Source organism: Caloenas nicobarica, chromosome 16, assembly GCF_036013445.1.
Source record: "Caloenas nicobarica isolate bCalNic1 chromosome 16, bCalNic1.hap1, whole genome shotgun sequence".
Classification (NCBI taxonomy): domain Eukaryota; kingdom Metazoa; phylum Chordata; class Aves; order Columbiformes; family Columbidae; genus Caloenas; species Caloenas nicobarica.
Window position 1 is genome coordinate 5,416,109 of NC_088260.1, and position 26,315 is coordinate 5,442,423.

Sequence of the window (26,315 nt, forward strand, 5' to 3'; positions counted from 1 at the left end):
AAGCGGGCGGGCACGCCCGCTCAGCAATGGCGGCCGCGCAGCGCAGCCCGAGCGGCCCCGCCCCGCCGCTCCCGCCCCCCGCCCCGGCCGCGAGCGCCCAGATCTCGCGAGGCTTCGCCGCGTCTCGAGGCGGGGGGCGGGGCCGGAGCGCTCCCCTTCGCTCCGCCCCTCTGGGGGTCACAGCCCCGCCTCATGTCGTTACGTCATTAGAAGGCGCCAGACGCTTGAAGGCCCCGCGGGGGCTTTGATGGCCATGTCGCGCTTTTAAGGGCGGTGGCGGCCGCCTGTAAACCGCTCTACCGTCGTGGCGGAAGCTCCTAAAATTCCCCGGTGTGAAGCGGGGAGGAGGCGGAGGGCTGGGTCGATCTCCCGCGCGAGGCGCGGCGGGGACGGTATCGCCGCGGCGGGTCGCGCCGGCAGGCGGGTGTGCCCGGCGCAAGGTGCCGGCAATGCCTGGCTCCCGGGCGGCGGCGGCGCTTCGGCGGCGTCGTCTCCCGGGCTGAACGGCGGCTCCGGGCCCGTCCGTGCCCTTCTCGCCGCGCTCTCCCGCCTCCGCGCGGGGTCTCGGCCCCTCCCCGGCCCGCCCGGCCGGGGATGAGGCGGTGTGGCGGCGGCACAAAGGCTCCTCCGGGGCTGCCCGTTGCCTGACGCGGCCCAGCGCCCCCGGGCCGGCCCCGCCGCCGCCCTCGCCGCCTCCGTCCCGCCCTCCCTCCTGCCTCGCCGGCCCTCGGCCCCTACAGCCCCGCTGTCCCTCGCTGGGGACGGGCCGGCGGCTCCCGCCCCACCCCCCGGCCGCCCGTGGCCCCGCGGGAGGATGTCGGGGGAGCCCGAGATGGACAAGACGATCAAGGTAGGCGGAGGCACCGGCGCTCGGGGTCTCCCCGGTCCCCGCTCGGGGAGGGGGGCAGGCCCGGCGGGTCCCGGTCCCCCCATCTCTTGGGGCTGCGGCTCCGCTCCTCGGCGGACACCGGGCAGGGAAACGGGAGCTGAGGCGGGATCCGGCCGTGGGGCATCCGTGTGGAGACGCTGAGGCTGCGGGAGCAGAACCGGGGGGCCCGGGAGCCGGGTCTGTCCCTCGCAGCAGTTCTGGCTGCGGAGGCAACGCTGTCGCCTCAGCCCAGCTCCCGGTTCCTGTTGGGATCTGTCATCAAAACAAATCTGGTGTGTGGGATGTTTGTGTTCGAGTGACGGTAGAGGAGCTGAACAGATTCAGGATTTCTTTTTTTTTCTTTTTTTTTTTTTGTTTTCCACAGTGAGAATCAGTGTGCGAGTTTAGCACTTCCCCATGAATCCTTCTGTGACCCGGCTGAGCGGATTTCCCAAAGAAGCCGGGGAAACCCTTTTGAGATAAAGTGATGATAACACAATATTTTAAAGAGTCTCTGCAGGCTCTTTACCTTGTGCAAAGCATTTACTGTTGCAGTTTCTGGATGCCTTCATAAATGCTCATTTTAGTAAGATGAGTGAATGAATTCCTTAAGGATGTAGGTAAAAAGACCCTGTATACTGGCATTTGCCACCTTTCCTTTTCCCTCCTGGCTGCCATGGTGGGATTTGTCTTCACAGAGCTCACTGAGGACAAAAATTGATGCAAGAGAAGCAGCAACACAGTTTTGTGTTGTTGAAATCTGGATTGATTTAAAATACGTGGGCCTTGCCTTTTAAACTAAAAAAGCCCAAAGTAGAAGGACGTGTAAGCACCGTGTTCAGACAACCCAGACTAAACTACAAGATCAAGTGTTGAAATCGTACACTGCCTCTCCTGCTTTGGTATCAGTCTTGGCACAGTGCAGTTGAAGTAGCTGTCCAGATGGCTTTCGAAATAGGGTTTTTCAAGTATTTATGGGGTAATTCATGTGAAGGTAAAGATCTACACAGAGCTCTTGGGGGTTAAAAACAAAACTAAAAAGCTGAAGCAGTTGTGTAAGTGTAGGGACAGTCCTGTACCTGCCTCCGACCTCTCTTGGTTTATGGGGGTTCTGACCGAGAACAGATTATGGGCAAATATTTTCACTTATTATTAATCTAAAACATAATTTAGTACTTCTGGATATTTTGCTGACCTTTCTGCTTCTCAAATACTTGGTTATTGTTCAGGTTCTATTGGTTTTTCACCTGCGTCTGCTGCTTTAAGATCTGTGACTCTAGATAGCGATCGCTGTTTAGGGCGAACTACCCGAAGTGGAAAGGCTGCGTGGAGCAGCGGAGGTGGAGTTACACTGGAATTTGCCGTTCCGCTTGTTGAATACGTGGAGTTTGTCCAAGCAGCAGCCTGTATCTGTTTAATTTGCTGTAGGGAGTGTGTGTTATTTTTAAAGTACCTTATTTTAAGCCTTTTCCCGTTGGTGAGTGCAAACTGAGAGGTGCCTGAGCTTTCCTCTGAGCAGCCGCAAACGCTGCCCGAGAGCAGCTCGCTGGAGATCAAGTGAGGAGAAATCTCAGAGTCCGGCGTTTCCAGGCTTTGAGCATGCCAGGTTACTGACTCTGCACGGGAGGATGCTCAGACCGTTGTCTGGGTACCCTGAGCTTGTGCTGTTGAAGAGAACTCAATGTTGGTGTGAATTTGGTTGTAACAGAATACATTTCAAATTACTTTATTCCCCTTGCCTGCTGGAAATTAGTGTCAAGAGTGACCAGTTCATTTAGACTTATATCAAACACATGACCAGCATTTAGACTTACATCAATTTTGATATTTTCAGAGGGTGTTTTTATATCTGTACGTTTATTATAAAACACTTCGCGCTGTTTGAATGTTATGAACTCGTGTTGATTTGCAGCTACATAGTCTTGGTGCAGATTTGGAGCTCCTGTGCCTGAAGGAGATGTAAGCGATTCTGTACATCAAAGTTCTGAAATACTCTATTTCAAATCGTTAGGAAATGGTGAATAGTTTCTTGATCACTAGATTATTCGTTTTTATTTCTAAGTTGTAAGGCTGCTTTGGAATGAAGATTGGAATCCAAGTAAAAATGCAGAAAGTAAAAGTGTTGGCTTTTTATTTAAAACAATGGTATATATGCAGAATATGAAAGAGGTCTTTTTAAAATTAAAAATGGACCTATTTGTAGTCGAACTTGTCTTTCAAGGGCTGAGAATGATGAGACCTTATTCTCACTTCATGTGATTTGTAGATCACAGACTTTCCAGTTCCTAATCAGATTTTCTTCCACATGTTCAGCTGGAGTGAAGTGAGTTGTCTCGGTGCTGTCGCAGAAGCGGCACGAGGCAGCAGAAACTCTTCAGTCAAGACCAGGCTTGTCTGTGGAGACAGTTTCTGGTTTTAGACCAACCTGTGCAGTTGAAAGGTGAAGTTTTGGGGCAGATTAGTGAAGTTTCGGGGCAGATTAGTGAAGTTTCGGGGCAGGCAAGGCCCTTCTTTGGTGTTGGACCCGGAGCAGCAGACTTCAAAGCTCTGTAAAAAATAATGAAAAGTTGTTATTGCTTAATCACGATGCTGCAAAGTACTTTGGCATTTGCTTTCCCAGTTCAGTGGTTTGACTTTCTTCAAAACTTAACCACGGTGTGATCTGGAAAGCACAAGCTGCAGAGGTGCTCCCCAGGTCAGAGGAGCCCTTTCTCTGCTCATTAATGCTCTTCTCAAATTTTGTTTTCATTCCACCTGTGATGCCCTCAATTCTCTGTGTCTGAATATCAGGAAAATTAAGTCAGCTTTTCCCTGACATGCTTTTCACAAGAGAGATTGATGTTAGTTGAGTTGCTAAGAAAGTTTCTCTGTGCTTCTGCTTGAAAACAACAAACCTTGTGTGATCCTCTACACTTTCCTTCCCCTTTCTTTTAAAATCCTTCATAAAACCGCCAGTTAACTTTTCCCTTTACGCCTTTCACACTAGTCATTATGATTTATGCAATACCCACTCCAGACCGTGTTAAAAGGTGGTTTGTTTTTTTGTTGGTTTTGGATTTTTTTCCCCTTTCACAGCTGCCTTCTGCACTCTCTATTCCCTTCAAATCTTGCCTTAAACTTCAGCTTTCCTCCCTGACTTTGTTTTCCGTCCCTGTGGTCCAAGGTCTGGCTGCAGCCGGGCAGTAGCGTTAAATCCACTATCGCTGCAGCAGCGGCTGACAATCCTGCATTGGGGACTGGTGTTTCCCATAGCTGGGAGCACGAGCGTTCTCAGTTTTCTCATAGTTTGTAGCACGAAATGCCGCGCGTTTGGAATTGGAGTTAACAGAAGGGGAAGATCTGGCCAGGATAAAGTCGCTTTGCAAGTGCTGGACTCCGCTGTTTGTTTTCAGTGCATTTGGGAGTTATTTTGCCCTCTTGCTTAAGCTCGCCTCCCTTTAGTTATCCAAAGCGTGGCTTTTTGAAAGGTGTTCCCGAACACAGGTTCATTAAAAAGGGCAGATTTTTTTGCCGTCTATTGCTTTGCCTTGTGTTTGCTCACAGCATTTCCACCCTTCAGCCCTCGGTTAAATCACCCTTGGTGTGATGGCACAGGGCAGCGGCGCTAATCAAAACGCTGCAACGTTTACATCCCACCTCGTGACACGTTTAAGCACGACAGTGCCCAGGCTGCATCCTAACAAAGCCAAACTCTGCAGTGATTTGGATTATAAGGATTATAAATGTGAGCCTGGTTCATTATCAGACAGACGAAAACCAGTCATGCAGGTTTTAATTTACAGTAGAATGATTCCAAAGGTTTGAAAACCCCAAGAAAGCAGCGAAATAATTTTCCTCTGTACTGTATTGACCAATAAGTACATAATAATGTTGTAACTGGGCCTTTGTATTCAGTTGCGATTGACCATTTCTGGGTGGAAAGCTGGATTTGAGTCGAGGCGGGGGAAAAGTGCCCTTGATATGCTTTCTGTATTAAAAGTGCAAGATCCCATTTACTGCTCTCAGTAATCCTGTTTCAGAATGCCGGGGTGAGCAGTCTCAGCTGCACAGAAATAATTTTACACTGAGATATGTTATTATGTGAGCATTTGTATTTGTATTTATCCAGGTGAAGCAAAACTCCAAAGCAGGCTCTTTCTCTGCTCAAGTATCTTGCAGATCAGATCTGCTGTGTTTTGTCTTTTTTTTTTTTTTTAAGGGATGTAGTAATTTATTCTTTTGGTTTTACTCTTTCCTTTCCCCTTTCTCCTTCTTGAACAGGAAACCTCCATTTTAGAGGAGTACAACATTAACTGGACGCAGAAGCTGGGAGCTGGGATCAGCGGTCCTGTTAGGTAAGACCTAAAACCTGCGGATTTGTGTGTAATCTCAGCCCGTTTTGTTAGCTGTGGGGAAGTGTGTGTGTGTTTTAATTGTGATGTGATGTGATATGTGGAAGACTTTCTTCATAAATAAATGTTTCTATTCCACGTGGGTCGTAGCTGATGCATGAGTGAAATATTGTCTTTTATGGGATAGGTTTGAAATAAAACCTCCCCTCGCCTCTCCGCCTTGTCCCATCTTGCTGCCGTATTCCCGAAGCAAAGTGGGAACACGAGTCGTTTGTGAAATGGTGGCGGCAGAAAATTCTGCTCAAACAAACACCTTTGTCCTTTTGATCCTGGTGTCAGCGCGGTGCAAAGGTCACTGCTCCCGTCCGTGGTATCATCGCACATCAGCACCCTGCGCCCGTTTGCTATTTTTACCGGCTATTTTTTCACATCACCATGTGAGGCCGAAGCAGCGAGTGCCCTGAGCTCTGCGGCTCAGACCAGACGTGCCCAGCGTGGATTTGGAACTGGATGCTTTCTGTAAAGCAAAATGTATATTCCCTTTTCAACAAGAACTCTTTGCTTTTGGGAGCGGAAATTTGCGCACAAGCGCTGGAAAACAAATGCCTGCGCCTCTCTGTTCCTGGGCATGTCTTTTGTCACCATTTATCTTCCTGTCCGGGCAATTGGTTTCTCCTCATCCATTTTCTGTTGCTGTGTTGCCTCTGAGCTTTATCAAAATGTCCCTTTGGTTTTTATTCTTTTAACTGCCTGTAAATATGTGGGCCCTTCCCTCTCATGCAGTTCAATTGTTAGTGTTAAATGGGGGAAAGAGGGGAAAAAAAAGTGTGTGGTACAGTTGGTGGCCTTGCTAAAACAAGGATTTCCATTCAGAAGCACTTTAGTTATTGCAGACTACGCCCTCCCTTGGGGATGTTCAGGCTGCCACTGTGTGCTTTGGGTTTTTTCAGCAAAAATACCTCATCAGGCTGAATGTCTGGAGTGTGTTCTGCTTGTCTGCAGTTACCCATTGCTCTGAAGTACTTTTTCTGCATTGCTGAGAATATAACTTTGTGTGAGGTGTTTCTGTGTAACATATTTGATTGTTGTGGAAGGCTGAAAAGTGAGGCTTTCAATCTAGGATGTGGTGACAGGCACCCTGTATATTCCAGATTGTGGGGATTCCGCTTAATTCCCATGTGGAGAGCAAACTCGTAACTACAGATCAATTGCTTGAATTGTCTCTTTAACTTTCTTGCTGACTGAATAATTTTGTTGCTGTAATACCAGAGTCTGCGTGAAAAAATCCTCTCAAGAACGCTTTGCACTGAAAATTCTTCTCGATCGTCCAAAAGCTAGAAATGAGGTACAGTTCCTGTTCATACTATCTGTCTTGTAACACACCACAAACTCTTGCCCTTTTGGTGGATCGTTGCAATGGTTTAAAAGAAAAAAAAAAAAACAAACCAAAGTTTTCTGCAGATCTTGCTGTGCAAGATTCCTTGGGTTTGATCCTCCGGCCTTGCTGTGCTTGGTTCCTAGAGGATGAGGTGGTGGGTGAAACTGGGGGTTTTTAACTCTGAGTTTGCTGTAGGAATTAGCAGTATATGTACAAGTGTAGTTTATAGAGCTGCATTTTGAAGCTACTGCTCTCCCTACGTCCCGTGTAATGTAACAGGAATAGTTTAGAACTGTTGTGGTTTCCATCTCTCTCACTCTTGGATGTCGCTGCTCTAAGAATTGCCAAGAATGCTTCAAGTTGCACTTTAAAAGGTGGGGGTTTAGCTGTGTGCAAGAAACCAAATAAGCTCAGGGATACGGTTTGTGACTTACTGTGGCTGGTGGGAGCTGCCAAGGTACCAAACTGTCTCTTGAAAATGATGGGTAGCTGTCATGAAAATTGAATATGTGTTGATTGTCCTCAAGGTCTGGGCAACTTCCATTTGTTGTTGCTGAGCAAATTCTCATTTGAAATTCCCAGGGAAAAATAAGGACATCGAGCCTTGGCTAGATTTAGCAGTCCAGGTAGCTTTAAACTGGGGAAAATTCCTTGGTTTCCTGCTTCAGAATGTTGGAACAGGAGATGAGGTTTTGTGTGTTGGGGCTGCTGGACTTTGAGGCCATAAAAGGAGCTGGATTATGGAATTTCAAGTTCTATTCATGAATTTACACTTTCAATCATACCTCTATTGCTACTTTAAAACTAGTTCTAGCTTTAAACTTATTACCAAAAAAATTAAAAAAAAAAAATCAAAGTTTGGGCTTTTTCTTGAACTCTGCTGGGTTGGATTCTGTGGTCTATAACAAATAGATTGACAACGTGTGATCTTTTTGTCGTGCTTGTTCCAAGAAGTGTAATGGCTGTTGGTCACTCATACAAACATTTTTAGGGGCTTCTTATTTTTTGAATAATGTTGAATTGGATGGGACTGGCAGCGCATGGGCTCGTGTGCCCCGTAGCCTTGGGGGCAGAGGGTCAAGTCCGTGTCACCGTGTACAGTAACGTTTCTTCCCTTCTCTTCAAGGTACGTCTGCACATGATGTGTGCAACACATCCAAATATTGTTCAAATTATTGAAGTTTATGCTAACAGTGTGCAGTTCCCACATGAGTCCAGCCCAAGGTAAGGTTACATAGGGTGATTCATTCCCACAGCTTGCTTTCCATGTTTAGGCCAAGGTATAGTGGCGTTTGCTTTTTTTTTAATCACTGTGTGACCAAAATTAATATTTATAGGGTGTTCCAGATGTGATATTTATAGTTCAGACTATGCAACGTTTGCTTTTTCCACAGTCAATGCCCAGATCTTTGCATATTTAAATGAATTTGTGTCCTTCACTATTGGTTTTGAACACACCTTAATTTCTTAGGTTTTTCATTGATTCAGTCTGTGATACCTGCATTGTCTGCGAGAGTTCATCAGCTTCTGTCCTGCTTTGATATTGCTTTAGTAGCTTGAATTGAATTGTAACCTTTGAGCCTCCTTCTGCTTCCAAAGCACCATTAAAGGAGGATTGGAGCTGCGACTTTTGTTGCTGCCTAGAATCCTAAGAGGGATGATTTTACATGATGGTGATGCCTGTGAGCCACTGGGAAACGGAGTGTCAGTCTTCATTTAAAAAAAAAAAAAAAGGAATTGAGAATTATTTCTAAAAATACTAGGTTCTGCCCTGTACACTCTCAATACGTTGTCCTGCTTAAAATGAACACAGTAAAACATGAAGCAGACATTATTTTTCATATATTAGTACCACTTGGGATAAAAACATTGTCTTCTAATTGGGTATTAGTTGAGGAAAAAAAACGGAGCTGGGAAAACTAAAGAGCTGAGACCTGTTGTAGTCTCTGATGTATCTGACTTTGCCGTGTGGCGAGAAGAACTAGAAGTTGGTTTCTTGAGGATCTAGCAGTCCTGATCTCCACACTCCCTATTCGTTGCCCTTCATAATTATGTCAATGAAACTGTACATTAAAATAAGGAGGTACGGTAGAGTATCCAGACTCAAAAGCATCAAAGATAATTCCTCAGCCTTTTGCTTCGAAGTTTCCATGAAGCTCTTCAGTGCCCAGCGTGTCTGCAGGGCTGAGTGCAGACGGGTTTAATGCAAGACTCTACCTGTCGTGTTGTTCTTTGAGGGCAGAGCGAGACCTTGATGTGCCTGAACGGCTTCCAGGTCCGAACTGGCTCCTTGGGGGAAGGCGTGGGTGGAACTTGCATGGATCTGTCTGGATGCATCCATGTGGACACGTCCGTGGCGTTTGCTCCAGCTGCGGGAGCCCAACACGAAGAGCAAACTGTAGGTTTCTTGCTGACAATCAGCGAGTCAGGTTGTGCTGGGAGCCAGAAAATCCTGCAATTTACGCACTTAAAGGCAGAATTACGTAACCAAAATAGCGAGAAGAACTGTAGAAGCAGCAAGTTTATGTCTCTCTTTTGGCCTGCGTCAGTAGATATGAAGTATGCATTACTAGCTTAGCAATTCTGTGATTTTTTTTTTTTTTGATTATTTTTAATATAACATAATGAAATGCTTTTGAACAGGGCTCGGCTCCTAATTGTAATGGAGATGATGGAAGGGGGAGAGCTATTTCACAGAATCAGCCAGCACCGGCACTTTACTGAGAAGCAAGCAAGCCAAGTAACAAAGCAGGCAAGTTGACACCCATGTATAAGCAAATCCATGAATGATGATGGCTCAAGTATTTAACAATTTCTTGGGATGGGGGTGGTGGGGAAAAAGGAAGCTAAAATAACCCTCAGTTCTGATCTGATGATCATTGCCTGCTTTGTTATATATAACCTGACAATGCCAAAGTTTTAATAGAAGCAAAAAATCAAAGGTGTGGGCTCGTTCTGGGTTGGGACCCTGGTGTCTCTGCTGTCCTTAGTGCTGGTTTTCCTAACCCGGTCTCCAGAACACCTCACCAAAATGCTCGTTTCTTGCACAACCTTCCTGCCGTGTCCCCCACTGTTGTTCTGTAAGTGTTGGACCCAACAGCCCACAGGCGCCCCCCAGGCCCGGCATGGCTCCTGAGCTCCGGTTTGAGAATCGCTCGTGGCCGTGACACAAACTTGGCGTTTCTCTCGCCTCTTGCACGGGGGAGCAGGCAACAGCAGACTTGTGTCGTGGGCCTGTGTTTTTTGAGCTGGGTTCTGTGTTGGGTGTTATGGAAGCCCTGCCTATCACGGAAGATAACAAGAGGAACATATCACTGTAGTGCGTGTTTTCTGTGCTGTTTGTTCTGATGTCATTTTTCCCCTCTCCATTTCTCTAGCCAGCTCTCTTAAACGTTGTGTTTTAGGGTCTCCACGGTATTTATTACTGGACTTTATGAATGTATCTACATCCCAGTCACGCTCTTCCCCCTAAGCTGGGGAGATGATGTTTGGTACTGAGGCAGAAAAGAGGGACAAATTATTTCATCTTACTTTTCTGTCTTGTGCTTTGACTCGCTTCTGAATAGATGGTGATTGTGCTGTTACCTTTTTGGCTTTATCCAACAAAGACATTAGGTGGAAGTACAGAATTATTCTTGACAGTTGGTTTCCCTGTCCTTTGGATTTTGACAATGCAAGGCAGTCTCCAGGATTAACATGTTGGGAAAAATACTTTGAAACTATACCAAAAGTGTAGCGTAGAATTGAATTCTGACTTTGTGTACACTTGGGTTATTCGTGTCCCAAGTAACTCTTTGCTTTAACGTTTATACAAATGAAATTTGAAGGCAATGCTAAAGTCCAATTATTTCATCTAGTGGTTCTTCATCACTGTCTTGAACTATGGGTCTTAGGTTCTTTTATCCAGTAATAGTTTAAACCTTGTGGCAAAGCTACCTCATTTTGAGAATGTGTGTGTTTGTTTCTGAGCGAAGTTACCTCTGAAGTTCTCTTGTCACAGTAATTTGCAGAGTCCTAAGGACTCCCTGCTTCACCCAGGGCCCTGTGTTTGGGTGGGATCCTACAGAAGCCGATAGGAATATTTCTAAATAAGGGTTGTGTGGCTTTACCTTACTTTTGTTTGTATAAATGAATTTTACTTTGAAATGTACAGCCTGTAGAACTTTCATGACTGGGTTACAGGTTTCTGAACAACACCAGTGTAGGAAGCTCTTTGAAAGGATCAAGTCATGCACTTCTGTGTAATATCAGTTGAAACGGGTAAATTGCAGGCAGCAGCATGAAGAATTACGGAATAAAACTGCCTAAGTGCTCACTTCTAAGTTGGTAACAAATGCAATAAAATATTTAAATAAATATTAAAGCAAGAACGTGCTGTTGACTGTTAAACAGAATGTGATTGCTGGAGGGTGTGCAAGCGAGTTCAGTGACCTTGCAGGCCTGGCACGATGTATAAAATGACACTGTCATGATCTGTTTCCCTTTGAGGGGATAATAATGTCCTGAGTTAGTCAAACTAAAATGGTTGGGAAGCCCAGTACAACTTAACTTCTATTTTCTGTTTACTTTGAGTGAAATGCAAACCGAAAAGTTTGGTGCATTTCTTTCCTGCACTATTGCACAGTATGACCTGGCTTTTCTAAACTCAGAATTGTACCCAAGTGGAGTGAAAATGTTCAGTATCTAAGCTATGTTGGCAATGTCCTTTCTAAAGCTGATATAACTGTTGAGGCTAAAGGGGGAGTTCTGTAATTGTAGTTGATTTATTGTGCCCTTTTTCAGATAGCTTTGGCTTTGCAGCACTGCCACTCATTAAACATTGCACACAGAGACCTCAAGCCCGAGAATCTCCTCTTCAAGGATAACTCTCTGGTAAGATAAAGACTTGGAATTCTTTGTTTACTGCTGAATTCTATAAAATGGCTCAGTGGTGATTTTCAGAATAGTTGTAAAATGACATCAATGCAGTGTTTCGATGACAAAAATGAATGACATTTTTTTGGCTTTGTGCTTTTCCGTACTCTGGTGTCCCTGCAGTACGGGCTGTCCGTGCTGCTGCTGTTAAACATGGGCCAGGTTCTCCACCTCAGCATAGAACCCTGCTTTGCTGAGAAGATCCACTTGGCCACGTGTCCTCACTAAATGTCATCAGAATGTCCTAACATGCATCATAGATTACTTGATGTATCCAAGTGCTTCCCTATTTCTTTCTTTTCCTGCTCGTAACCACCTTTCACATGCAGTGACCTCCCCTTAGCACTTTCCAAAGCTGAGAGGGGAACTGTTTTTGACCCAGAGCACCCAGGAAAACAAAAATGATTGTTTCAAAGATCACTTTATGACCTTTTAGCTGCTTTGTGGAATTCTAAGGGTATAAATAGAAACGAGGAGTACGTGCGGCAAAGGTAAGATGAGTACAAGGTGAGAAGGGTGTATTAGAAAAGCTGATACAATGAGATTTTGTAATGAAACCTCTCTTCCTTGTTTTAGGATGCACCTGTTAAATTGTGTGACTTTGGATTTGCCAAAGTAGACCAAGGTGACTTGATGACACCACAGTTCACTCCATATTACGTAGCACCTCAGGTAACAAATGGTTACAGTTCTACGCTAAATGGGGATAATGATCTTTATTGCCTGTGCCTCCATAACCGTGTCATTTTAAAGGTCTTTGCTGTCCTGTTAAGGGTTTCTGGGCACAGGAATGTTGAGTAATTGTGTAGTAGCCACCTCTCAAGATGGAATGCCGCGGTGATCTGTTGATTACAGCAGAGATTGTGAGGCAAACTTCCTAGACTGGGTTCTTAGCCCTGACTTATTGCTGATGCCTCCTGACTCTCCCAGGCCTGACTCTCACTGGTGAAACTACTCCAGGGTTTTGACAGTTGGCCTTAAACTGGTTGTTTTGGAAAAAGTCCCTGTTTTACAGTCCTTCTTCCAACTCAGGCTCGTACAAGATGACATTAAAAAGAACTGTGCTGAAACAAAAAGGTTCTGTGGAGGCAATTGCTCAAAAAGGGGGCAGTGCCGGGGGGTGACCTCTTCACCTGGGCTTGGCCCCTTGTCAGTGGGCATTAAAACACAATCCGTAATTATGTACAGGCTGGTTTTGTAGTGCTGCTCTTTTGTGCTTTGTGAAGAAAATGAGAAGAAAACTGCAGAGAGATATTTAATTGCAGTACTGGGCATGTCGGCAGCCTTCAATGACTGGGGAGAGCAGTTGCAGAGATGATACCATGCAATCACAGTCCAGTGCAGGCAAAACTGGAATTTTCTTGCAAAGCAGCAAAGTATTTTAGCTGAAGTTTTCCCACGTAGAAAGTTCTGGTCTTTGTTACGAAGAACGGTTTGAGTTTGGCAGAGTCTTCAGTAACTGAAATAAGTCTACCTTACAGAAAAGCGTTGGGCATCTTTGCCATAGGCATTGCTGGTCGTGATGCCTGTTAGTGGGATGTATTTTGTATTATTTCTTTTTTTCCTCTCATGATGACAGGTATTGGAGGCACAAAGACGGCATCAGAAAGAAAAATCTGGTATTATTCCCACCTCTCCAACACCTTACACTTACAACAAGGTAAGCTATGAAACAATTCCCAAGTCAATATCTTTGCGCAGTGTTTTCCCCCCCTCCCTGCCCCTGATAATATCCGCTGTAGTAGTAGTCTATAAACACGGCTTATCACCTAAGGCAATAAACTTTATTGGCCTGAAATTACACACTTCTGGCCAGAAGCAATAAAGTCGTTCTGATTTCTGTGACAGAAATACATCTAACAACGAGCCAAATAGCTGACACCGAGTACAAAGCAGGATCTGCAGGAAGCAGCAGGGAAATGTCGTGTTGCTTTCTTGTGTACATGGGGATTTTCAGCTGTAAGGATCTCTGGGGCTGTATATCCGAAAAGTGTTTTTCCTTCAGCTTTTAGAAAAGATGTGACAGAGTGAGCAGGTATACAGTGGTATTTCTGCTTAAATTTATTAGGTTCAGACCAGATTTCATTCAGTTGAACTGGCAAATTAGCAGATGATGATCTGTGCAGATAGCTGTCTTAGCTTAGAAGTGGCACGCTAGAAGGCGCTGCTGGCTCTGCATTCTTCCTGATGGAGCGAATAATGAAATGCACGCTTGGTCCAAGCCTAATTAATGATCCTCTAATTAAAGGAAAAATGTACAAACGTTGTTAAAAGAGCACTAAATATTAAAAAGGTTTTGGAGAGAGCAGAATGATTCTACTGGAGTGTGACCATGTGGGAAGTTCTTTGACCTCCACAAGAGACTGGTTGGAAGGAATCCTCTTTCCTGTGCCAGCTGGAGTTTCTGGGTGTGCAAAGCACTTCTTAGGCTCTGTTGTTGAGGCAGCTGTGGTGGTACCTTGTCTGTATCGGGGATCTCCTGCAAAATGACCAATATTGCGTTGTCTGTAGCAGTAAACCATGGCAATAATAACTGCTGCAAGAGTCTCGTAGAGTGTCCACAGAAAGTGTCCTGAAGGGTTGTGCTCCTTTTTCATCATTCCAAAACATCTTCCTCCATATCAGCATTCCTGTCTCCTACTGGCTTAGCAGTGTTTGCACCACTCAAGGGTTTTCTTTCAGGGTGTTAATTTTGATCAAAGTTAACTGGTTTCTGATTGCAGTGCTAAGTATCTGCACTTATTCCAGCTTCCAGGATGGGTGTTTAACGCACACATGCTAGAGGCGTAGTTTGATATACAGTGTTATGTTTTAGTAGCCTTTTAGTAGCTTTCTAGAGAGAGCGAGACCAAAGGTGGGCAGAGATGACATTCACTTTTTCGGAGTTACGATTCTCTCTTCTCCATCCTGGAGAAACTGCTTGATGACTGAAGCCAGACACTTCTCACAAAAAGAGTTCTCAGACAGGTGCCAAGAGTCTCTTCAATACAGAATTTCTTCTGCCTTCTCTCGTGTGAACCCCAGTCACAGGGAAGGTTGTTTTTTATAAATTCTGGAAGTCTCTCAAGAGCTCCACTTCTGTGGACTGAAGCAGATTTCCTCTCCAAGGGACTTCCCTCTTTTTTTGGAAGAGGGTAGATGCAGTTCCAGAGACACCTAGAAGTGGTTGTTGTTCATGTTGGTAACAGTTTGGCAGCTGTTTTGTTCTTCTAATGAGCAAAGAGCCCTGGCCATGGCAACCGAAGCAAAATATGGGTCTCATTCTTGTACAGAACAGAAGAACCTTGAAAACAGATACCAACTCGAGTTAACTGTCAAGGTTCAGCTGCCTCGATCTGCTGGGATTTACAGCGTGAAAGTGATTTCTTTTTCATGTTTCATTTAAAGAGCTGATCGGTCACTCCGAACTGCTCTCAGCCATGGTGGCACTAACTGTCCTTACCCTGCCAAGTGTGACTCACTGCAAAAGCAGCATCTGGCATATGCCTGGTTCCCCAAAATAGCCTGTGATGAACTCCCAGGTCCACTGTCCTTCTGCAGCGATTCAGAGCCTGTGATCCACCTTCATGATCAGCAGCAGATTTAAACTCAAGGAAAAAAAGGTATATTTCATTCCCTGAGTGTTTTTATTAAGCTGTGTGTGTATTGGATCAACCTGTAAGTGTGGATAGCATGGCTGGAGAGGATTGACTCTTGAGAAACAGAATCTGGGAACCATGTCCACAAAGAGTTTAGAAACCTGTTTCCTACTTACATGCCTGAAGTCCCATTGATTTCATTAGAAATAATCCACTGTCACTGGAAAAATGGTGAGAATTTAGGTACCTAAATAGAAATTTAGACTTCTAGAACCATCTGAGATTGGCTTAACCAACTTGCTGAAAAGCATACCTATGTGGGCTAAAACCCTGGAATTTGTTCTAGTATCAGCATCCACGTCTTTTGTAGAAGCCAAAAGCTGAGGGTGTGATTTAGTGATCAGGATGAGCTGATCTAAGTGTGTTCCCTCCAGAATGAAACAGTCTCACCTTTGAGGGGCCCCTTCCCAGGTCAGTGTCGATCCAGTCAAAAAAACCCCAAACAAACAGTTTTGGGGTCAGGAATTCTCTCAGAGTTTGTCCATGCAGCTTCATGACTGCTGGTGCTGTCCTGAAGCAGGGGGTGGAATGTACAGCCTGGGGCAGACAGGGTGGTGCAGAGGTTGCTTCAGGTAGCAGCTGTGCAGATTTCTGTTGGTGGAAACCCAGCGCAGAACCTCCCCAGCTCCCCAAATCTGCCCTTGAGCATCTTTCCACAGTCACCTGGACCTGGCTGGAGCTCAGGGTTCTGCTTACGTGTGGCCGTGTGTTCCTGTCTGTCCTTGTGCTGGCAGAAACCTGGAGGACTGATAGTGCTGGAAACCAGGTTATTAAAAAGAAATAATTAGCTGTACAAATGCTAGTGTTGGCACAAAAGCAATATGGGAGCGGATGGCCAGGGCCAGAGCAGGTCCTGCCAGCCCTGGGCTGTTCCGTGCCATGGCCAGGAGATAACAGAGCTGTGTCCTTAAGGATATGGTCGGTCATTTGAAGTCTGCGCTGTTACAGTCCTTCTTCCCAAGTTGTGTCTGGGTTGTGTGAACACCCCGTGCTCCAACTGGGAAATAAATCTGGCTTTCAGCTGCTTTACTGAGCTGGTTTTTGGCTGGATCCACCTCCTGGATGAACTTGTTCTGTGTCACATCAGCAGCAACGCTGGTGCCCAGGGCAGGAGGGAGCGCAGTGCGTGCAGACCTGAAACGCTGCTCCTGGATTTCTGAAGCTTTTCCATCGCCCTGGCTTTCAGCATATGGGTTTTTCCTTTATTCATTAGACATCTCTGATTAAGTATCTCTGGTAGCTCATTTGTTTGGTGTTACTTTTTTTAAGTCTCGCATTCTAAAAAAATGACTATATTCTGTTTTATGTTCTGATACCAAGTGACTAAGATTGAAATATCCCGAGAGATGTAATAAATGTGCGGCTTGCTCACCTCACCGATGCACTGGCTGTTTCCAGACAATTTACCATTGCACAGCGGAGTTACAGGAGCGCTTTCTGTAAACAAGTTACTTTTGGGTACTGAAAGTAGTTTAGCTTGGCAGCGTGGAGTTATCTTTTGCTTACATATTTGCTGTATTTACTCGTGAGAATCCGCAGATGGACCTTTAGGAGGAGGCTGAGCTGTGTTTCTGTTTTCTCAGGGAATCACGTAGAACTTTTAACATAGCTACACCACTGCTTGCTGCAAATTGCGCCCCAAAGTGATCATTTCCTTGCTTTCAGAGCTGTGACTTGTGGTCCCTGGGTGTCATTATTTACGTGATGCTGTGTGGATACCCTCCGTTTTACTCCAAACACCATAGTCGGACAATTCCAAAGGACATGCGGAAAAAGATCATGACAGGAAGTTTTGAATTTCCAGAGGAAGAGTGGAGCCAGATCTCAGAAATGGCGAAAGACATTGTGCGAAAGTGAGTCAGTTGAGGAAACTGTTGTATTGCTCTTTGCTTATATCGAGAAATCGGAAAAATTACTTGAAAGTGCATTATCACAAAGGGCCTATTTTTCCAAAGGCGGGGGGAATTGTCTGCAGCACATACAGATGAAAAATTTTCTATCGTATTTAGCACAATTGGAGTCTGGTAGATACATTTCTTTCCCTCTCTTTTTTTTTTTTTATCTCCTCAACTGTTGTGTTCCGTTTTTGATGTCTCCTGTCTCTGAAGCTGTAGAGTGCATTGTGCGTTTAGTCTTTACAGGGAATGGGTGCGCTAGTTCACTTCAGAGCAGTATCGACAAACAGCTGCCACGTCTGCAAGTGCTCTCTATGCATGTGTTTCCTACGATAATGTTTAAAATCAGGGGGCATTTAGTTGGTGTAATAGGATCTGGTAGATCTGTCCCTTAAAACCTTGTGCACATAATTTATGGTCCAAAAGGAGTCAAGAGAGAGGCATGGAAAGGGAGGTTAAGATCTGTCACAAGCAGTCAGTGAGATAAGGTTTTGCATTGGTGTTTTATTCTAAATACTAATGGAAAGTGCTTTTCAGGCAATGCACAGCTCCCAGTCACAAATATTTCAAAGGCTGTGATCCCATGGTCCTGTTTGAAAGCAAGAATGTGGCATTGATTAGGTCCTGACCTCACTTATTTTTTAAAATGTGAGAGGGACTTAACTGCCTTTGTGTGTATCACCAGAGGAACCAGAAGGATAAAAGCAACATAAATAAAATTATTTAACTGATTGATTTTTTTTTTTTTTCCCTAAACTCTCACTGTCTCCTCTGATGTACTGTAAAATCTCCAAGGACTTAACGTTGTTTGGAAAGGGTGCCAGGACCTGTTCATAGCGGTGCACGAGAGCCCACAACCTTTCACCAGATAAACTGCACATTATGTTGCAGTGGAACTTCCATTTATACCAAGGTCAACTCTTTATTCTCACTCAGGAGCTCCACAGTCAATGGGTTTCATTGTCTTTTAAAATGGCCATGAAACTCAGCTCACAGAATGTCGTTACTTGGATTGAGTTCACTTAATTCTCTCACTAATGTTTTCAGGACTCCCCTGCTTGTCTTTTCCAGCCAGTGGGTCTGAACCCGTGTTTATGGTGCAGGAATACGTTTAGGCTTTTCATAATTCTGGATGAGTTTACATTTTATTTATGGAGACTGCTATTGACATGGAGTCTTGCTTCTGGAGGTCATACTTTTGCATTCAAGCAGCTGCTTCCTTTCAAGCATGTCGAGCTGATTTCTGACCTCGAGCTTTATGAGCTGGAGTGCTTGATAATAGGATAGGGCTCCGAAAACCTGCGGAAAAGGAATGCATGTGTCTTGGGTCTGGGATCAAAACTGAACTTACGACCTCCTTGGCAGCATGGCCTTGCAAGTGGAATTTATGAGCTAGCCTGTGGTCCTGCTGACATTTTGTAAAAGTTATTTCCACTTCCTTGGTATATTAAATGATTCTGCTTTGCAGCCAGGAAGCTGATTTAAAGTGTTGTCTAAGAAAGTGTGACAAGCTAATCAAGTCGTTCTGTTTCTAATTTAGACACCTGGGGATAACTTGTCATTACTCTGTATGAAATTTTACTTTTTTATTAAACAGTTGCGGTTATCCTGAGAATATGAGTTTACCTGCAAAATCTCTTTCCAGGGTTTTATTCTAGTAAAATTTATTTCCATGGAGTTTTCAGAGATCTCAGAATAAAGTTCCTTCTTATTTTGAGGTGCTGTAACCTGCCAAAGTGTCCATTACTTGAGGCTTTTGCCAGAGGGAGAAGAGCTGAGATGTTGCGTGGTGAAAGCAGTTAATTCAGCAAACAGGTTTCCAAATTTGAAAGTTTGCCTTGCTTCACCCTGCCCAGAATCCTTGGAATGAGTACAGACTACTACGTGAACAAGCTCTAGATGTGCATTTTCAGACAGTGTCAGTCTGGATCATTTCCAGCTCACCTGGAAGATAATTTCCCATCTGGGAGGACGTGAATGTAGAGTTCAGCAGAATGCAAGTGTTACTAAAATGACCTTTGGTGCCTTTTTGTGTGCTGAGTTGCTGAATATAACTGAAAGAGCTGTGATAGCATTAAAATATCACCACAGCGAGGGTCGGGGGGGCTGATAGAAAGTCAGACTGATTCGGGGTCAGCTTGGTGTTTCGAGGAGTTTCTTTTTTGGCCCCTTTAATGCTTAGAGATTGCTGAGTGCTCTGATTCCAGACAGAGCAGCACGTTGTAAATCCACAAAGACGTCTTTACGGACTGCTGGATTCCTCTTTCAGGCTGCTGAAGGTCAAACCTGAGGAACGACTGACCATCGAAGGTGTCCTGGACCATCCCTGGCTCAACTCCACCGAGGCGCTTGATAACATCCTGCCCTCTGCCCAGCTGATGATGGACAAGGTCTAAACAACATTTTGTTTTATGAAGAATGTTGGATAGAGGAGCTGGGGAGCTCCCAGGTGGTTTGGGTGGTGTTGTGCAGACAAAGAGCTCCTCTTCTGCCTTAATTAGAGCCTGAGATCTTTGTAAGAAAATGGAAACAGTTCCATTTGAAATTTGGGCTTGGAGAAGATGCTCCAAGATTGGTGGTAAAGAGCAGCCATGTACTAAAAAGTAGAGACCGGAGTACGGCAGTAAATGTGCCTGAGGACTCTTCTGCAGGTCTTTTCTCTTTTTTCCCAAGTTTTATGCCTGACTGCAGCTATGACTTCATTAATTAGCAGCAAATGAATAGCCCTTCTTGCTTCCTTTAAACTCTACTCAAAGAGGAGTTCACTCAGCACTCTGAAGCTTGTGAACATGAAAAGCAGAGATGATCCTTTGTCCTATTCAGCCCCTGTGAGGTTGGGATATATTGTCCCACAGTCAAGGACTGTAACTCTAATCATGTCTTGCATAATGCAAACCTGATTTTTGTCATGCGTCTCCGAAATAAATAGGATTTGGTGCATCTTTTTGGGTTTTTTCTCCATGGTTAACACTGTCCATATATTGTTCTTTAATTTACAAAGACGCTAATTAAAACATCAAGTGCAACTGTTTTCATTCCAGGCGATGGTTGCAGGGATACAGCAGGCTCATGCGGAACAGCTTGCGAACATGAGAATCCAAGACCTCAAAGTCAGTCTCAAACCCCTTCACTCCGTCAACAACCCAATCCTGCGCAAAAGGAAATTACTGGGGTAACTCTAAAGCTATTTCTCAAAGATCAAAGCATCAGCAGCCGTGCTGCAGGAAAATCACTTTAAGCATGTTACAGGTTCATTCAGTTGTAACCACACTTCTGAATTGCTGCTTTGATTGACACACTCTTCATGCTGAAGTGGGTAGTTGGAGTCAAGAAATACTTGCACAAATTGTTGTGCCTTCCAAGATATGCCAGTGAGGGTGGGAAAGAGATTGCATGGTGTTATGATATTATATAGGTAGTGGAACAGGTTATAAGAAGATATAAGGGTCACATGTTGAGTAATGTAGGGCAAACAGGGAGAAAGAATTCCAATTTTTTTTCTGATCCTGACATTTTTTTACTGAAAAAGTCAAGTAATGTCTCTCTGTTTGAATTACCTGTCTGAAAAATAGGATAATACATTTTAGGATTACCCTTACCTGAACTGATTTAAAGGAATCTGTATTTTTCTTCATATTTTAAATGGTCTCATAGTGCAGGATGTTGTAATGAATGCTAAATCCAGCTCCCATTCCCAGCATCCCAGAGAGTGAACAAGCGTGTTACACTGGTGCAGTTATGCAACGAGCAACAGACTTGAGTTGCATTCAAATTGTAATTGTTTCCTCCTTGTTCTTCTGCAGCACGAAGCCAAAGGATGGTGTTTACATCCATGACCCTGAGAATGGAAGTAATGATTCCAATGTGGCTCTGGAAAAGCTCAGAGATGTGATTGCTCAGTGCATTCTACCCCAGGCTGGTAAAGGTTGCCACTTTCTTAAAAGTTGTATTCCTTAACGCGCAAGACCCTGACTTTTTATTGTGCTGCAGGGTCGGTCTGTGTCAGTGGTGAGGAAGGATAAACAAAATTCCTCTTGTCCTAGTCGGTCTCAAGAGAAAAGCGTTGTCTGTGGACTGTAATTTTGCTGCCTGCCTAACGTTAGTGCCAACAGTGACATGCAGAGCTGTCAAAATCACTTTCAAACAGGAGTATCTGCTTTCAAACTGATTTCCTAGTCTGCATGAGGCCACGAGGAATAACTGCATGTACTGTTAACTGAAGCTCTGAATGTTGCTGTGAGGCAGAAAGACAAACCTCCTGTTTATCTTTGTTCTCCTAAACAGGAGAGAATGAAGATGAGAAGCTGAATGAAGTGATGCAGGAGGCATGGAAGTATAATAGAGAGTGTAAGTTGCTGCGAGACACTCTTCAGAGCTTCAGCTGGAACGGTGAGGAACTCTTTCTCTTCCACAGACAATGGTGCTAATGGCAGGTGAAGGAGGAGGAACAGTGACCTTGTATGGAAATAGAAACAAATTTAGTGAATTTGTGTCAGGCTAATTTTAGGTTTTGACACTGTTTTAGCCCATCTGCCATCATGGATGTTCTAGAAATGAGGTCGAAAGTTCTGCTTTAAAATTTCTATTTGTGGTTCGGGGTAGAGTTTTCAAAGGCACCAAGTTGTGTAGGACCAGAACAGCATATACAGATCATCTCTCTAGAAACCACTATAGTTGTTTTGAGCTTATTTCCTTCCAGCTGGTCATGACCCTCGTTCTGCTGGAGGCTGCTGCCTTCATCTATGTCAGCTCAATAACTAGAGATGAGAACTCGCTTTGGTTCGCTTGCAAATGTCCTGCATTTCCATGTGAAGCGTTGTTTTGTGCTCAGTCAGCGTACGGCTCCAGCTGTGATTGCTTTCCTCCATGTGCCCAGCGCCAGCTCTGACTCCCTGTTCTTCTCTTTTCAGGCAGAGGATTCACAGATAAAGTGGATCGACTAAAACTGGCAGAAATAGTAAAACAAGTTATCGAAGAGCAGACAAACTCCCATGACTCTCAATAGCTGGAGCTGCTTAATCTTATTTTTTTTACCATTTAAGATTTATTCTTTAACTGTAAAAAGTATTTTTATGTAAATTAATAAATCATAATTATTTCATTAAATTTCCATACTGCTTGAAAATGCTGTATAGTTGTAGATACAAAAAAATCATTGGTACTGTAATATTTTTTTAAAACTCAGTTCCTTGAGGTATATATGATCACTTACGTACTGTTAATCATGAGTCCCCCAGACGGGGCAAATTATATTGTTAAAGACCGTTCTTTTTCTTAATAACCAGTTGCAGAAGCTGCCTTCCATCTGCTATACATACAGCCAGATGCAATGACTGTGTATGTGAACGAGACAGTTTCCCAACACCCTGCTCAGTAAGTACTTGAAGCAAGTGAAACACAAACTTCCAAGCTACCCGTTGCGCCTGAATTCTGAGTCTTTATTTAAAGGCAACTAATTAGCCGCCTGTTTCGCTAGGTGACCCAAGAGCCACAGTTGGCTTTGCCAAAGCCACCTGAGTCCACGTCCTTGCTATATTTTTCAGTTCTGATCAGTAGCCCTCTTTGTTTTTTCTTTTTCCCCATTTTCTTTGGACCTTCATTAAGGCTTAGTCCTCTTTCTTTCTTCTTCACCATCTTCCTCAGACCTTTTTTAAGGCTGAATTGGCCGTTCAGCATAAGACTCCTCTTTTAATCATATTGTTCAACAGCAGAACAGAGGAACATTCTAGTTACTTATGTACGAGTTATTTTTATTTTCATGATGGGATCTTCTATGGACAACAAGAAGCTGGGGGTTCATTTGCATCAGCCCCAGATCAGCAGTTGTTTGTGTTCCACCCCTGTGCTCCACTCTTTCCTTTCTAGAAGATCCAACACTTGGTTTCAACCTGTCCTCTTGTTGGAAAGAGATCATCCTGGCAAGGGTCACAGTGCTGCTGTGTCAATCCACCGGTGACACTTCTGTGTCACCCTCTGGAGTCCGAGCTCCTCATCTCTGATGCCTTCGAGCTCCTTGTGGGGAGCGACCGATGCGGGGCTGCTCCTGGGGACACGTCCTGCTGCTGCCCGCGCCGTGAGGCTGCCCAGGGCAGATTCTTACACTAGTCTGGAACATTGGCTCCAAAAGCTGCTTTTTTAAAAATTTTAATTAAACGAACAAATGAAAAAAAATCTGTACATATTTCTAGTTTTCTACCTTCTGATGCTTTTCTTTCTTTTGAGACTGGTCGAAGGCTTTTTATAGAGATATTTTGGTACTAAACCTGTGCAGACGTTGAATGAGTCTGGTCTGCAGACTGAAGTGCCAATTCAGGGCTATTAGTAAAGACTCTTGAACATTATTGTTATATTTCATAGCTCATTAATTTTGGGTTTACTTTTACAAACCTGAGCCATGAATCTCCCAATTTACTCTTATTGCAGTCCAACCTTGTTCTTTTTTTTTTTTGTCTTTTTTCTATACCAGACTTCTTTGCAACTTTTAGCTTGGGTGGCAAACCAATGTCTTGACTCTTTCTATAGAATTTTATAAGCAGCGACTTAGTTTTTCTACATGAAGGAGATATTTCATTTTTCATTCTTTGTCAGCGCCTTGTCAGCGTTCTTTTGATCCTGTTGACGGTTTTCCAACGCCTGATTTATTGCAGAGTAAGAACCACAGTCCCTGCTTAACCATCTCTGATGGGAACAGGGAGGTTTTGATTCAGCCAGAATTGTACCTCTGACACTACATGGAATATTTGTGCACTGACATGTATCAATGACGACTAGAGATCTAGCAAGAGACAAGAGTATCTGTAATTTCTCAGTAGTATCAGCAAGTTTGCAGGCCCTATTATATGCATTTCTGTCCTTGGCCTAAGTCCTAGGTCATGTCAACATCCACACAATCTTTAAATGTAATAGATAACTTCCTTTTTTAACTTGAAATTCATGTGGGTCTTTTTTCTGGGAAATCTCATTGTTTCGGAACTTTTAAGTGTGGCAAGTAGGGAAATAAAGAAGGAAATCACCTTTGTTTGAATGGGAGTGTAAAAAAAAATTCCCCACAAAAGCACTTTGCAACTCTGCCCTCCGATGAGGAAAAATAATTTGACCAGTTTCTTGGTAGCCAGAACTTTTTAGCAGAAAAATGGATCAGATTGTGTCTATTTTCATGGCTAACATGGAGTGCGGTCAGCAGAGACCACTGGTAGGATCCAAACACCTTCCACAGCAGAGTAATTTCCAGCTGTTACTGGCAGTGAGGTGGGTACGTCTGCGACTGACCGTGGCGTGTTTTGGTGTCTGGAAGGAAGTCAAATTTCTAAAGGCTTCTGTGAATAAGGAACCGCTTTTTGTGGATTTGTTGTAGATTTGTTGTGTGTGATAAATAAGAATGGCCTGAGCAAAAACAGATGTAGGGAGGGACAGATTAAGATAACACAATTTGAAGATTCAAGGTCAAATGGTTTTATTTCTATGAGAAAGTTGATTATTTTACACTTTAAAAATTTAAGTTGTGCTTTAGATTTCAAAATTAATTTAATGGATTAACTTACATATTTTTTAAAGTAGTATTTTACTTTCTCCGTGTGTTTTTTATTTTTCAGTTGACATAAATGCAAGATATCTTGTCTTGATTATATAAGGTTTTACTTGGTAATAAATCTACTGATCGTTTATAGAAGACTGTGAATATTGTAAATATCTTGAGATGGAAGGGTTGTGTGGGATCAAAGAAGACATTCTTTGTACAAACACTAAAAGGATATGAGAAAGCTCTGTAGGTGGTGGTTTTTTTGGTTTTGTTTTTGAATTTTATTTAAGAGAAAAATCTCTGAAATCATTTGACCTTTTCAAAATTTTATGTATATCTGACTTCTCTTGTGACTTGATTATTTTAAGCTATATATAGGAAAAAGTTAGAAGAACTTGATTAGGCGAAAGAGTTTTTGATTGGAAATAGCAACATGTCAAAGTTTTGCTGTCATTACTTCAAGTTTTTCTTTTGGAAATCTTGAGTCTGTCCTCATATGCCATGTTCAACTTCTGTGGATTAAAATGTTTTCATTTCTCCTTTTCAGTGTTACCTGCAATATGTTAGTTTATTTTGGATCAGTATTATATTGTAAATATTACGCATTGGTGTATATAAATGATTTTACTAAACTTAAAAGTTACTGGCTGCTTTTCTTTTGTTCCCAAGTCCCCGTGGTACTGCAGGGAAGGACAAGGGTGGCCTGGAGAGCACAGCCACGCGTCTGGTGTCACCGCGCTCCTGCCAGCCCCAGACTGTCCCACCACGCTCGGCCCTCCGTCCCACCTGCCTTACAACTGAGAATACACTCTTTGCTTTGTATTTTCGTAGGATCATAGGATCATTCTGGTTGGAAGAGACCCTCAGGATCGAGTCCAACCACAACCTGACTCTGGCACTAACCCGTGTCCCTGAGAACCTCATCTCCGTGTCTGTTCAACCCCTCCAGGGATGGTGACTCCACCACTGCCCTGGGCAGCCTGTTCCAATGCCCGACAGCCCTTTCTGGGAAGAAATTGTTCCTGATTTTTTTCTTTTGCAGGAGTGCTGTGTGATGAAAGAATATCTGACAAGATAGGCTGGATAAAGCCCTAAAAAATCTGTGTGCTCTGCCTGGCGACGTAACCTGCAATTATTTCTTTTAGCCAGCTTTCCATTAGATGGCAGCAGTACCTGCCTGGTGCTACAGCTTAACCCCCCCAAGCTGTACAGAATTTTTTGTGTAGCTACAATTTTGGGCAGTCAGGGAAGGGCTGAGCTGTTCTGTGGTCAGTGGTGTCTCCCCATCAGGTGTACCAGCTCCTTCGTTCTGCCAGGCAGGTTTTTTTGAGGAACCAGCTTGTTTAGGATGCTGGTCCTTGCAGGGTGCTGGTGGCTGGAGTGGGAGTGCTGCAGGGACCTGGGGCTTGAGTGATGACTTGGGAGACAGCGGTAGGTGAAATATGAGTTGGTTTTGGTTCAGGCTGCCAGTTCATTTTTCCAGGGAGCACTGGAGTCCTTCTCCTTGCGTCTGAGGTGGTCAGCCCTCCTGAACACGGACTCGTGCCATCAAACATGGCACTTTATTATCCTCGAGCATGGTTTGATTGGCTTGTTGACAGCAACCAGTTAGATCTTTGTTCCATGAGCACTGAAAAGTGGCATGAAAAGAGGTGGTAGGACAGCTGTGAGTGCACCAGGCCACCTTCTTTGTAGAAGTTATAACATCTGCTTGGTGCCTTTGGGGAGTTAATATTGTGTTGGACGATGAGTGACTGTCAGAGCTTTCACAG

At 44.1% G+C, this 26,315-nt stretch overlaps 1 protein-coding gene across 2 annotated transcripts; it reads left to right on the top strand.

Moving 5' to 3' along the window:
* The first annotated feature begins 588 nt into the window (after window positions 1-588).
* Window positions 589-25,118, top strand: MAPKAPK5 (MAPK activated protein kinase 5). 2 transcript variants are annotated; one of them, XM_065646542.1, is made up of 14 exons: window positions 589-850; window positions 5,129-5,202; window positions 6,469-6,544; window positions 7,704-7,801; window positions 9,221-9,329; window positions 11,360-11,449; window positions 12,068-12,163; window positions 13,071-13,151; window positions 16,795-16,982; window positions 19,294-19,414; window positions 20,066-20,196; window positions 20,828-20,949; window positions 21,309-21,413; window positions 21,935-25,118. In XM_065646542.1, exons 1-14 carry the CDS (start codon window positions 815-817, stop codon window positions 22,027-22,029), a joined length of 1,422 nt encoding a protein of 473 aa, XP_065502614.1. In that variant the 5' UTR covers window positions 589-814; the 3' UTR covers window positions 22,030-25,118. The 2 variants fall into 2 exon arrangements, with proteins under 2 accessions (XP_065502614.1, XP_065502615.1); XM_065646543.1 differs by having other exon boundaries at window positions 20,828-20,943.
* Window positions 25,119-26,315: the final 1,197 nt, after the last annotated feature.